The following is a 13,706-nucleotide window of genomic DNA, read 5'->3' on the forward strand; positions in this document are numbered from 1 at the left end:
ATGCACTTACCTCCCACGGCCCCAATGACGACCGGACCCCCAAGCAAACCAGAAGCATGGGGGCCCCAGGCAGAACTGTTAACCAAGTTGTGATTCCCCCTCCGGGGAGCCCTTACACCCCTTTCCGGAGGTTATGCGACTCACAGGGGAAAATGTCTAGCAAACATGCTGGAAGACAGACGCCACATGCCAGACATGTAATAACAACTAGACATACAACAGACCCCGCACATAACCCACACAAAACATAGATACAAGGGACGGTAAAGACAATGGGAACATAGGGGAGACATCAAGGTGACATTGATGTCTAGCTAGGAGCTCTCACAAAGGCTGAAGGGCCACTGACCTCAAGCTCACAACACAACATATAAAGAGCCAAGAGGCCACGCCCAAAGCACACCAGCCGAATAATTAACCCCTCTGGCACCAGACAGGGAAGGACCCAGGGGAAAGGAGAAGCCACCTCCTGCAACAGCATGCACGGAAACCGTGTCACGGCGCCCACAACAGAGGCCGTGACAGCACCATTTTGGGCCAGTAGTCAGGGACGAACACTCGTAACCCTATAATCGAACAGCTCATTCACTGGCTGACTGGCATCTTTTGTCAGCATGAATGATACTTGATTATCGGCAGCACATCTCCCTGTGTAATCAAAGATCTGCTGCTGATCATCTATAGAAAAGGAGGGAGGATGACTGTCGGAGCAATCGTTCCCCTCTCATTCAAAGTCTGCATCGGCCCCTGTAATCAGGCCAGTGCAAACGAGCGCCGATGGATGATTATCATTCATCGGCACTCACATTACCTCGAAGATCAGGCAGTGTAATACATCCCTTAGATTCTAGTCAATTGATTTCCTGATTATCTATTCTGTATAGGACGGTGTTAAATAGAAACATAGAAACATAGAATGTGTCGGCAGATAAGAACCATTTGGCCCATCTAGTCTGCCCAATATATCTGAATCCTATGAATAGCCCCGGCCCTATCTTATATGAAGGATGGCCTTATGCCTATCCCATGCATGCTTAAACTCCTTCACTGTATTTGCAGCTACCACTTCTGCAGGAAGGCTATTCCATGCATCCACTACCACTAGCATCCACTAGCATCCACTAGCAATCTTTCATCATGATCAGGAGTAATAATTGATACTCAGCATTTATTGACTATTAGTTACATTATGGGCATAGCCATGGTAGAATTTCGCTGAACTGCCACCAGACGATTAGGCCCTTTAAAACTTAACCTTTATTTGATTGTATTAAATTAAACGAAAACCCCCCAAAAAACGAAATAGTATTCAGTAGGTTAGAGGCTACTACTTGTTTGCCTCACTAGCTGTCTCTATCTGACATATTCATACAGCTAGGCTCCGGAGCAACAGTAGGACACAGTGCTATTAAAATAGCAATTGATAAGCTACTGCCCGCCCGCCACGTTTTCCTGCACCAGCAGCATCATCAGGGGACTACAGACAATATCAACTAGGGCTATAGACACAATTAGGACGGAGGTGCTATAAGGTTCTAGTTCATGTGTGCCCCTGGACTGCCGCTCCGTCCCCATTGACTATAATAGGGGCGGTGTTCCGGCGGCAGCACGGCGAGAGGAAGCCGGACTAAAAAGTAAAAGTACTTTTAGTCTGGCTGCCTCTCGCCATGTGCTGCCGCCGGAACTCCGCCCCCCACCCCAATTATAGTCAATGGGTATGGAGCGGCAGTCCGGGGGCACACGTGAACTACTGGCAGGATGGATCCGACAGGCTGTTCACCCGCCGGAACAGCCTGCCGGACTCCCCTGCCGCTAATGTGAAAGCACCCTTAGAGGAAGATCTATCAAGAATGGCCCTTTCTGCGCCGAACTTGATATTCCCTGTGCTTTTGGAGGATTTGCCTAATCTATGACGAGGTGCAGGCCTTATCTTAAATTAGGCGCATCTTGCTGCAGTCATTGCGCCTAACCATAAATTTACATTTCCTCCCCTGGGCTCGATTTTTCACTCCCTTTAAGTAATCTTTGTGCTTTAGTGCCACCAGACTAGACTTCACCCAATAGGTACTATCCACCCAATGCCGAAATTAATAATTTATTAGATATTAACGTTGAACTTTTGATGGTTCAGAAGACGGGGAACATTTCTGTTGTGTAATGTATAATTCTCCAATTTGTTTCCCTAGAATCCAAGAGCAGAAAAGGTATTCCTCTCAGGCTATGGAGTGGAATTGGCCATTAAAAGTACAGAATATAAAGCAAAGGACGACACACAAGTGAAAGGTAACAGTGAAGCCTGACACGATCCTGTTTAAAGTAGGCAAGTTCCATATAGATTCCCATTAGGAAATTCCGACTTATTTCCCCTGCACCGCTTCCCGGCTGCACTTACCTTGTTTGGCTGCAGCGATGATGTGCTCATATACCGCACATGACCGCTGCAGCCGACCTTAGTGATCTTGTGCTGTGCACTTTTCAGACCAATTGACTGTCTAGAGTACATGGGATGTCACTGCTACAGCGATGAGGAGGATGAGAGTGGCTGCAAGAGGTCTTTCAGGGCTTGGTTGGTACAGAGCATCCTTTTGGGACATCATGGTCAGCTCTCTTCTCTACCTTTTTGTAAAAATCAATGCATGCCTATAAATTTTAATGGACTGCGTAATACTTCGACATAGAGCTTTCTGTAGTAACAATGGTTCATTGTAACCTGTCCTTACCGGGTTGAGGTGTTCCTCCAAGGAGAAAAAAGAGTTTGATCCAGCGAGTAAAATCCACAAAGTCTTTATTTCTTGATATCAAAATATTAAAAAACAATATCCCTCCTTTGAAAAAATAATATGACCAATGCCTGAATCGATTGAAATGCGTCAGATTTTTTCAAAGGATGGATATTGTTTTTTAATATTTTGATATGAAGAAATAAAGACTTTGTGGATTTTACTCGTCGGATCTAACTCTTTTTTTTTTTTTTTTTTTTTTTTTCCTGCATGTTCGAAGGGCGTGAACACATCCCCGATCCGTCCTGAGTGGGTCAGATGACCTTCCACCTGAGAGCTGGACACCATTACTATAGAAGGATATTTTTGCGTTGTCATTTTTCTTTACTTGTATATGGACATAAGCACCTGTTATGTTAGTTGATATGTGGCTGATCGTCATCATTACAGCGTGCCCATTTCTGCATTTACTCTCTATTCCAGGTAACAATGTGAATGCCACCGTGGTCGGGGACAATGACTCAGTGGACGAGGTTCAAGGCTTTCTCTTTGGAAAGCTCAGGTAGACTTTTTTTTTCATTCTAGGGAACATCTGCAGTATGATATATATTTATCTGTGGATCTCACACGTGTAGTCTACTCCCACAGCTCTAGTGCGGGACGCGGTCCTGACCAGTATAATAGTACAGAAAATCCAGGCTGCTGTTCTTTTATTATATCATGGCATAGTACACATGGAACAGGATGTGTTTCGACAGTCCCAGCCTTTTTCAACTGGAATAGGCCAAAACTCTTCCCGCACCTATGACCTAACAATAAGGCTCCTTTCACATCACCGTTTCTCCTTTCCGTTCTCCGGCTCCGTTGAGGAGCAGGAGAATGGAAAGGATGGATTCTGCAGATAACTGCGACCTAACTGAGCGTAACGGAGCCTAAAGACTCCATAGACTATAATGGGGTCCGTTCGGTTTCTGCTCAGAGCATGATTGGAGACGAAAGTCCTTGAAAAACTTGATGAACTGTAAATCCAAAATGTCTTCCAGGAGTAGTTTCTGCTTTTATTGTGGGTTTATGTTGGTGCCTTCACCTGTGCCCTGCACTCTACGAGCTTATATCAGCCTGATGTTTTGGTTATTGGTTTTCTATACCTGCACTATATCTATCTACTGGTTTCCTACTAGAAGTCAGTAATATCCAATTAGCTGAGGAAAAAGTCTCAAGGGTCCCAGTGTAGTGATTTAGAAGTCAACCACTATAAATCCAGCTTAATTATGGTGTGACTCCCTAATGTATTCTGCAGAGTTTCTCATATTTGGCCTTTAACTTTAAAGGCTATGTACAACTTTGGGGGCAATTTGTTTTGTTATTGCATTTTGAGCTAAAAATAATATTTTGAATTAGTCTTTATTAAAAATATGATGCCTTTTTTTTCGGTACAGAGCTTGACATGCTCCAGTAGCACCCTTTGGATTTTCTTGCTCGTATCATTGGGTGACACAGGAGACTATGGGTATAGCTGTTGCCACTAGGAGGCGACACTATGCAAAAAAGTGCTAGCTCCTCCTCTCACCTATACCCCTCCTGCAGACACTGAGCTAATCAGTTTTAGCTTTAGTTTTACTCTCCTTTTCATAGGTGGAGTATTAGCAATACCACGGGATGCTCCACATCCAGTACCATTACCTGCCTTCCACAGGCGGAGTATTGGCACTACCTCTGAATCCTATACTTCCAGTAGCATTGCCCCTTCCATAGTGGGTGTATTTGCTCTTCCTTGAGGTGCTATACAGTCTGTAGCATTATCCTTATCCTTATAGTATTTGTACTACCACTGGATCCTTTTCAGACTGTTGAAATTACCCTCCTTCCTTCCGCGTGATACCATATGTTTTGTCGCATGACTCCTTCCGCAGGCGGAGTAATTACACTAATACTGGATATCATCTGTCCTGTTGGTTTTCCCCCTTCTATAGGTGGAGCAGAGCACTACAACTGCTTACTGTAGTTCCTGTAGCATTACCCTCCTTCCGTCGATGGAGTAGTTGCACAACCAGTAGTACTCGCACTACCAGTGGATACTGTACATCATGTCGGGGCCCCCCTCTTTCAATAGATGGGGTAATTGCCCTACCTCTGGAAGCTTCCGCTCTATCGCATTATCCGTATTTCTTAGGTGGAGTGATTGCTGGCACTACTCTCACTTCTCTCTTGTCGCATTGCATCCCGTTCCAGGGGTGATCTATTTGCGGGACACGGTTCCTACAATTGCCTTATCCCTCGTCTTACGTGGTATTTTGGCACTACCACTGCATACTGTGAATACTTTCACACTATTCCCTTCCTCAGGTAGTCATTGTACGGATTGGTGTCGGGCGTCTGCGTGGCAGCCTCTGTCTTCCCAGGGTGTTGACCCATGACATACCTTTCCTCGTACCATGAGTCCCTATGGGGAGCATTCTAATTTTGTTGCTGTTTCTTGGCACGCTCGGCCTCTACACTCCTGCAGTAGGTGAAACGTCTGCACTGGGTGCCAGTTTTCTTCCTTCGCAGGTGGAGTATACGCTAGCACCAATTTATGGTGGCTACTGCTGTTTGACCTCATTTTCAAGTGGAGTCCTTCCTCTGGTGAGGCCACGGGTGTTGGTATGGCCTCCCCCTATGAGGCAGTCTTGGGCTGGCCGTAGATTTTTGGGCTACTGTGTGACCCCCTTCTTCAAATGGCGGCAGTTACTGTGTTCTGGCTACAGGACTCATTGTCAGTGGGCGCGGCACTGGGGGTTTTTGCCACACCCCCTTCCTCCATATGGAGTATCTGCCCTAGCTTTTCGTGTAGCTCCTTTTGAGGGTGGAATTTTTTCGCTCATTGTAGCTGTGCTTGTGTCTACTTTTCCTTCTCCCACAGTTGGCACTGTGCTCCTGTCTGCCATCACTGGGTGCGGTAGCTCCACCAAGCATGGTATATATGGTGTTCCTGAGACGGGGGCTGCGAGGTACACTTATTCCTTATGGCGCTGGTCAAATGCCCATACCAAGCCATGCTGCAGGTGATGGGTTTGTTCACTCCTCGTGGGCATTAGTACAGTTTTCTGTACCTGGTATAACCTACCGATTTCTATGGCACTGGCTTAGCGCCTTGTTCTCTTCACATGTAGTGCATCGCCTCTACCATCTGCTACGGTGACAGCACCAGCGTTACCTTTTGGTGGAGTTTGGGTATGCACTTATCCGGTGGCATATGTCAGTTGTCTGCATTTCTTCCCTCGCTGGGTAGAGCGATCGTACTGTCACCACTAATACTGGTTCTCTACTGAGCTGCATCAGCCTCTTCTACTTCTCCCCTTCCGCAGGGCGAGTAGTTGCACTTCCCCCAGATGCTGTTTCTGCCTTCTTGGCCAGTTTCCATAGCCATTGGGTTATCATATGCCCCCTTTTCTGCTGTGGAGTGCCTGCGCTGGTAGTATTGGTTCCTTTCACAGTTTTTTCTGGGATTTTGTGGCATTCGATGTCCACACTCCCTTCCTGGCACAATATTTTCTACCATTTCTGGTTCCTGTCTGGCCATTTTGTACATTCCTCTTCTTCTTTTGGTGGAGAGGTTCCGCGGTGGCGGTCGTTAGTGTCTGATGGGTTTACACAACCTTCATGTTTTCAGACATCAACGTTGATTCTACCTGTTCCCTTGGACTAGGTAATTTTTTTTCTTTAGTTTCCGGTTAGGTCTGCCAGTCCAGGCAGCCTTCCATAGGTATCAGACGGCTCCTCTCCTCTCTTGTTACAGAGCTTAAGGTCCTCTACATACTTTTTTTTATCTTGGAGGACACTCTTTTCCTACCAGGTTAATCCCTCATTTTTTGTGTTCGTCAAGATTCGTCACATCTGCAGTTCTTTGTCCCTCGGTTTCAGACAAAGTTCTTTTTTTTTTTTTCTCATGCCATGTTGTGTCTGTTGATCACTCTAGTGTGTTTTTTTTTTCCCTGGGGTTACTGATCCTTGGGTATAATATCTTTAGAAGTTTCTGGGCCCAGGTTTTGTTTTCTCTCTCCGGTATTCCAGCAGTTGCTCCGTTTGTTCTGGTGACTGACTTGTTTTCTTTCTGGTCCATCTGTAGATATTCTGTATGCTCTCCACTTCTTCTGAAGCCGTGGCTTATGTCCCCTGTGCTGTTCTTCTTCTGCCCAGCCGGGGCCTCAGTGTATTCAGCCGCTCTCTGGCTGGCCTTCCTGGGAATGGCTCTTCCTGACCATTTTTTCAGTTTTTTTTTGTGTCCTTCCCCCTGAAATTTTGTGTGGGGCCTAATGACAGGTTTTGGATTCGTTCTGGTTTTGTTCCCTCCCCATGTTTTTTTGCTTAGTGGCAGCAGCAGCTATACCCGTGGTCTTCTGTGTCCCCCAATGAACTCAGTGAGAAAATTTTAGCCAAAAAATGACTAACATGCAATCGTTTAAAAAAAAAAATTGCCTCTGAAGGTGTACATAGCTTTTAAATGTGGAAATATAAAGCCATTAACTATTCTTTGCCTTGCAGGCAGTTGTATCCAGAGCTACAAGAGCAGCTGAAGGAGCTGAGGAAACATTTGGTGGAAAGCACCAATGAGATGGCACCACTGAAAGTCTGGGAACTGCAAGGTATATGAAACTAAATCCTGTTACGGTATTAGAGGACCTGTCATCTTTATATATTTTTTTTATTACACCTAATACCTTGATTCCAGCAAACACTTCTTTCCTAATTATTTATTTTTATGCTTTTAAGATCTCAGTTTCCAGACTGCTGCTCGGATCCTAGCGGCCCCTTCTTCTGAAGCTCTCCTGGTAATGAAAGATCTGAGCCAGAACTTCCCTACTAAAGCCAGGTAATGTATTGTCATCTAACCATTGTAAGACGACATTCACGTGTAATGATAAATATCTTTCCCCCAAAATTTGGGACCCTGAGGTTAATGTGTTTGGCCAGTATCTGATACTAGCAGCACATGTCCTGGGAACATCAGATGCCTGCAGCTAGTTATGTGCATTATTAGACCATTGGTGCCAATGTCCGATGGTTTAATTTGACTCATTCAAGTTTACATGCGCTCGCCTGCGCTGTGCTCAGAAAGGGTTCTTTTCATCAGTGGCACCATTTGCTTACACCGGGGACTGGCATGGAGACTAGCACATGTGCAGCCCATCCCCTGTGTAAATGAATGGAGGCGGCTGATGGACAGAATGCCTAATCACTGGTAGTTCTCAGAGCGCAGCTCCGGCAGGCAGGTGAGCGGACCTGCATATGTGCAACTAGTAATATATAGAGGCCAACCCCTTTAATGTCTACAAGAAAGATTTCCTTATTTCTGTGTATCGTAAATAGGACTTTAACCAGGACTGTAGTGGACGCAGCAATTCGTATGGAAGTAGAGGAGAACCAAAAGGTCAGTTTCTGCTCATCTGTGGTTGTACATTTAGGTTCAGTATACGGGTACAGTATTAGTATGAATTGTCTTTCTAAGCTCTTATTTAGCCTGTTCCTATTTTTTAGACTATAACTACAAACTTTGTTTTACCTGCCTGATGTTGATGTCTTCTGTTCTGGGGCTGATTGGAGGCATTATTATTTTTGCAGCACAGCCGTCCCTAGCCCTGTGGCAAGTCACACAGATCAGATATTGATGGCATATCCTACCACTGTGCCATCAATGTCTGTACTGAGAAAACCCCTTTAGTGTAGTTGGTAATTGATTAAAAAAAATTGATGCAAACTAATATCATTTTTTAAAATACATTTTTGCATTTCTAACATTTGTTTCTAACCGATGCACATTGCCCATCTACTTGTTTAACCCTTAGGATATCTGAGGTTTTTGCGTTTTCATTTTTCTTCCCCGTCTTCCTTTAGCCGTAACTTTTTTTATTTTTCTGTTTAGTTATCCATGTGAGGGCTTATTTTTTGTGGGACAAGTTGTACTTTCTATTGTCACCATATAATATGGCATACAATTTAGTGGGAAGTGGGAAAAGAAAAGCAATTCCTCCACAGTTTTACAGGTTTTGTTCCCATGGCGTTACTTTTGCGGCAAAACTTGACCTGTGCCGTTCATTCTCTGGGTCAGTACGATGACAACAATACCACATATGTATTGTTTTTTTATGTCTAAATAGTGTAAAAATAAAACTTTTTAAAATTTTTTATTCTTTACACATATTCTGACCCCCATTTTATCTACTGAGCTGTGTGGGGTCTCAATTTTTGCGGGACGATCTGTATTTTTTTTTTATACCATTTTGGAGTGTGCGTGACTTTTTGATCACATTTGATTACGCAAATTTAATTTTAATAGTACGAGCATTTTCGGAAGTGGTGATGCCTATGATGTTTATATTTTTTGTTATTTATGTATTTTTTTTAAATTCTATGGAAAGAAGGGTGATTTAAACTTATAAACGCAAAAACACAAATGCAATCGCACTCTGCAACCAGCACTCTGCCCTGCCTTTATGCTGGATGTTGAATAAGGCATTGGTGTACATTTTGGCCAAAGCGTAATAAGCCACTCACCACGTCAAGGTCACCTCTATGAGTGGTCCCTAACACTAGTTCCTACCTGTTATGGGCCATGACAGCCACACAAAGTCCAGGGAGCGCAGGCACAGCGCAGAGTGCTGGTTTGCAGAGTGCTATTGCATTTGTGTTTTTGCGTTTGTATCTGTATTTCGCCATAGCAATCTGCACCTGCATACTGGGTTGTGCGGGCTGAACCCCCCACATGATTTAAACTTATATTTTTTAATTATTTTATATATTTAAATTTTTTGTAAACTTTTTTTTTATGGTTTTGTAGCTCGTGTTTGAGGCTACAGAACAGTATTTTTTTTATTCTGTACCATTATTTTTTTTATATATCTATATTGATACACAATTGCTAATTTCTTATGTTTGCCGAAATATCAATTGCAGCTTCAATACCCTGGGTCTCTTCAGAGAGATTCAGTGTATTAAAATTTTTTAAAATTGGCTTCTAAACTTCTAAGCCTTCTAACTTCCTAAAAAAAATAAAATGACATTTGCAAAATGATGCAAATGTAAAGTAGACCTATGGGGAATGTAATAACTATTTTATGAAGTATTGCTATCTGTCTTAAAAGCAATTTTGAAAATAGCAATCATCAATCTCAGAATGGCTGGATAAATAAAAGCGTTCCAAAGTTATAACCAGATAAATTTGTAAAATGGGTCTCCGGCATTTGGTCCAAACCGGCTGTCGCTTGAAGGGGTTTATAATTAATAATAAGTAAATGGAACTGGGCTGCAGTACCAAGCACAGCCGTATACAGTGTAAGGCGCTGTGCTTGGTGTGCTGCAAGGAGGCCACAGTGCTCACCGAAGTGCTGTGGCCTCTACAAACAGATGATCGGTATTGGTGCAGGGGATCGGACCTCCACTGACAGGTCATCCTGAGGATAGGTCATTAATATTGTACTTCCGAAAACCCCACTAACAAAATGCATTTCACAAAAATACTAGGGGTGCACCGAAAATTCTGGTCCGAAACCGAAAATTCAGGATGCCCTTGACCGAAAACCGAAACCGAAACTGCCTTTTTGCCCAAATACTTTTAAAATACTTTTTTTTTAAATGATATTTATAACAGTGCCATCCACAGACCCCCCCACCTCATAACAGTGCCATCCACAGACCCCCCCCCACCTCATAACAGTGCCATCCACAGACCCCCCCCCACCTCATAACAGTGCCATCCACAGACCCCCACCCACCCCATAACAGTGCCATCCACAGACCCCCCACCCCATAACAGTGCCATCCACAGACCCCCCCCACCCCATAACAGTGCCATCCACAGACCCCCCACCTCATAACAGTGCCATCCACAGACCCCCCACCCACGAGCGGCAGCGTCACGACTGACGTCACATGCCTGCGCCGCCTCCTTCATTCAGAAAGTAGGCCGGGCACATGACGTCAGTCGTGACGCTGCCGCTCGTCTGCCCGGCCGACCAGCATTAAGATAACAGCCCTGTGAGTAGGATGTGGCTATATTGAATGTTCTACTGCAGAGGGGGCCTCATGAATAGAATCCTTATTAATTGTACACATTTTATAACTACTGGAGCTGGGGGCCGGAGCACAGTGAACGCACCGGCCCCCAGCTCCTCCTCCCAGTCCCTCCCCGCTATTTTCTGCCGATATGTACCAATATCGGCCGAAATGGATTAGGCCCATATTTTCGGCCCATATTTTCGGCCGCCGGAATTTCGGTGCACCCCTAAAAAATACTGCTTTGGATTTTGCCAGAGTCTGGTTTATGGTTGATTGATGTAGGACCTGATGTGATGCTGAAGTAGAAATGCAGTTCAGCTCCATTATTCTGGGTTTCTAGTTGGAGAGTGTATGATTCCCAGAGAAGTAGTGTCCACTGAAGGGAATATTGTTACACAGTTACTACGCTTGTACTGGACGCTTTTTGTAACTTCTTCTTTATACCATTTCTGATATTATTTTCGGCATTGTTTTGTTTCTTTTATGCAGTACTTTAAGGGAACCTTGGGGCTACAGCCTGGAGACTCCGGTCTATTCATTAATGGACTGCACATTGACCTAGACAGTCAGGATATCTTCAGGTAATGTTAGAAACACTCTTCTGTATCAAGGACAGGGTATGTGCATTCACACAGCCATATCCATTTTGCAGTCCGCAGATTGCAGATCCTCAAAATATGCCTGCGGTCCGTGTGCATCCCACCTTTTTTGCGGGCACCATTGAAAGAATTCCTATTCTTGTCTGCTATATGTTCTATAACTTGTGGCTTGGCTTCATAGATGAGGACTATCTGCATTGTGTGTGGATCAGCAGAACAAATGTGGATCAGACGCAAACTGAAAATACAGTGGTGTGAATGCATCGTTGTCCCCGTTTCAGGATTGGTGGGGATCCTAGCTGTTGGACCCCTGCTGATCAGTTAGGCCGGTTTCATTCCCGGAAACGGCTCTGTGGGTGAGCAGCATTTTCCATCCTAAACACTGCTCCAGTGGAGTGAACTTCATTTATGATGTTGTGAGTTCCTGTTTCACCGTTGATCTACTAAACTGTTATCATATAATGCCATGACTACAGTTCAGTAGATCGGTGTTGAGACTGGAATTCACAACATCATAAATCATTATAATGTTGGGAGTTCACTTCTCTGGCGCAGTGTTCAGGCCGGGTAATGCCTCTCACACACGGATCTTGTTATGCTCCATCCTGTGGACAGGGGATAACATTAAAACTTGGCACAACCCCTGCAGATGAATAGCACCGGCTCATCAGAACTACTCCATGTTATATAACTGGAGCTGATCAGTGCTACGGGCACCTCAAGATTTCCTATTTCTTTTCTTTATTGCAGCTTGTTTGATGTATTGCGTAATGAGGCTCGGGTGATGGAAGGTCTCCACCGCTTGGGCATTGAAGGCTCAGCTCTCCATAATGTTCTCAAGCTCAACATCCAGCCATCTACCTCGGACTATGCTGTGGATATCCGCAGTCCTGCTATTTCGGTAACTGACTCCTCATACTTTAAAGGAAAGTCCATCCTAAAATAGTAAGGTGGATAATATGTGGAAATACAAGACGTTGTCATTTATATTGTTAATTTTGCCAGTCCCGGGGTCACTGGATTAGGGGTCCCTTAGAACACAGTAACAAGACTTGTCAGTTATTCAGTAGGTAAGGCAAGCTGACTTCAGAGATGCTTTGAGCCCAGTTATAGCACTGGACAAGAATGATAGATACCCAGACACTAAGCTTCTAGTTAGGGGTTCCCCAGTAATGGAAACCATTTCCAGGGGGTCCTCTGCTGTAGTGGGGTTGGGAATCACTGATGCAGCACATAAGATTGTCAGGGTTTTCTCCCTTTCTGGAGCCATTCAGTCGCCCATTCTTCTTCTCTGTTTGCTTTGTAGTGGGTGAACAACCTAGAACTGGATGGAAGGTACAACTCCTGGCCATACAACGTTCAAGAGCTGCTCCGGCCGACCTTTCCTGGAGTCATTCGACAGATACGCAAGAATTTCCACAACTTTGTAAGTGACTTTAATCATTTTTTGGACAGACTGTGGGGACTAAATTATAATTAAGCACATAGCACAATAATGAGTAGTATAATTTTTTTTTTAAAGAATTTACAAGGACAGGTTATAGCAAATTGTAACATAAGGAGAGTTGTAAAACGTTGTATCTGTGGGGCAGTGCGAGCTGCGGCCTCCACCGATCCCTCAAATTAAAGGCTCTGTAGCACCTGTTGCCTTTTTTTTTTACTAAGTCCTATTCATGGCGCCCGCTGTGATTTTCAGTGTATTAAGTTGGGCATCACCTACTGTACTGAATTGACCATCCCACTATATAGATATATATGGAATATTGATTAACTATAAATGTCTGATCTGGGTGGTCTGAATGCTGGAAATGTCTAATGCCCCGTCCCCTGTGCCATTGTAGCTGAGAATTAGTGATTGCTGTCCATTACAGAGGATGAGGTTATGTACACGGCCTTGGTTTTTTACTGCCGTCGTCCCTGCGTTAATCTTGTGTTTCTCCCCAGGTTCTTTTCATTGACCCGGAGCAGGAGTCTACCTCTGAGCTGATAAATGTGGCAGAGATGTTCCTCAGCAATCACATACCTTTAAGGTAACTGCTTTCACTAGCTCTTTTGCAGTAATGAGGATTATTGTCTGATGTTTAGGAGTTTATGCACACAAACATATTTTTTGTCCACACCCAATCCGCATTTTTTGTGGGTCGGATACCGACCCATTCACTTCATTGGTGCTGCAAAAGATGCGGACAGCACTCTGTGTGCTATCCGCATCCGTTTGTCCATTCCATGGCACCCTTAAAAATATAGAACATGTCATATTCTTGTCCACATTACGGAAAAGGATAGGAGTGTTCTAGTATAGGCTGGACGTCCCGTTCTGCAAAATGCCGAAGGCACACGGCCGGTATCCCTT

At 44.4% G+C, this 13,706-nt stretch overlaps 1 protein-coding gene across 1 annotated transcript in view; it reads left to right on the top strand.

Moving 5' to 3' along the window:
- Positions 1-13,706, top strand: part of LOC122936021 (UDP-glucose:glycoprotein glucosyltransferase 1-like) — a 100,145-nt gene that overhangs the window by 16,405 nt on the left and 70,034 nt on the right. The window contains 9 exon segments of the mRNA XM_044292014.1: positions 2,187-2,283; positions 3,204-3,282; positions 7,245-7,345; positions 7,473-7,572; positions 8,070-8,130; positions 11,244-11,335; positions 12,104-12,254; positions 12,660-12,779; positions 13,298-13,383. Coding sequence (XP_044147949.1) covers positions 2,187-2,283; positions 3,204-3,282; positions 7,245-7,345; positions 7,473-7,572; positions 8,070-8,130; positions 11,244-11,335; positions 12,104-12,254; positions 12,660-12,779; positions 13,298-13,383 — 887 coding nt within the window.

This window comes from Bufo gargarizans, chromosome 4 (assembly GCF_014858855.1).
Source record: "Bufo gargarizans isolate SCDJY-AF-19 chromosome 4, ASM1485885v1, whole genome shotgun sequence".
Taxonomy (NCBI): Eukaryota; Metazoa; Chordata; class Amphibia; order Anura; family Bufonidae; genus Bufo; species Bufo gargarizans.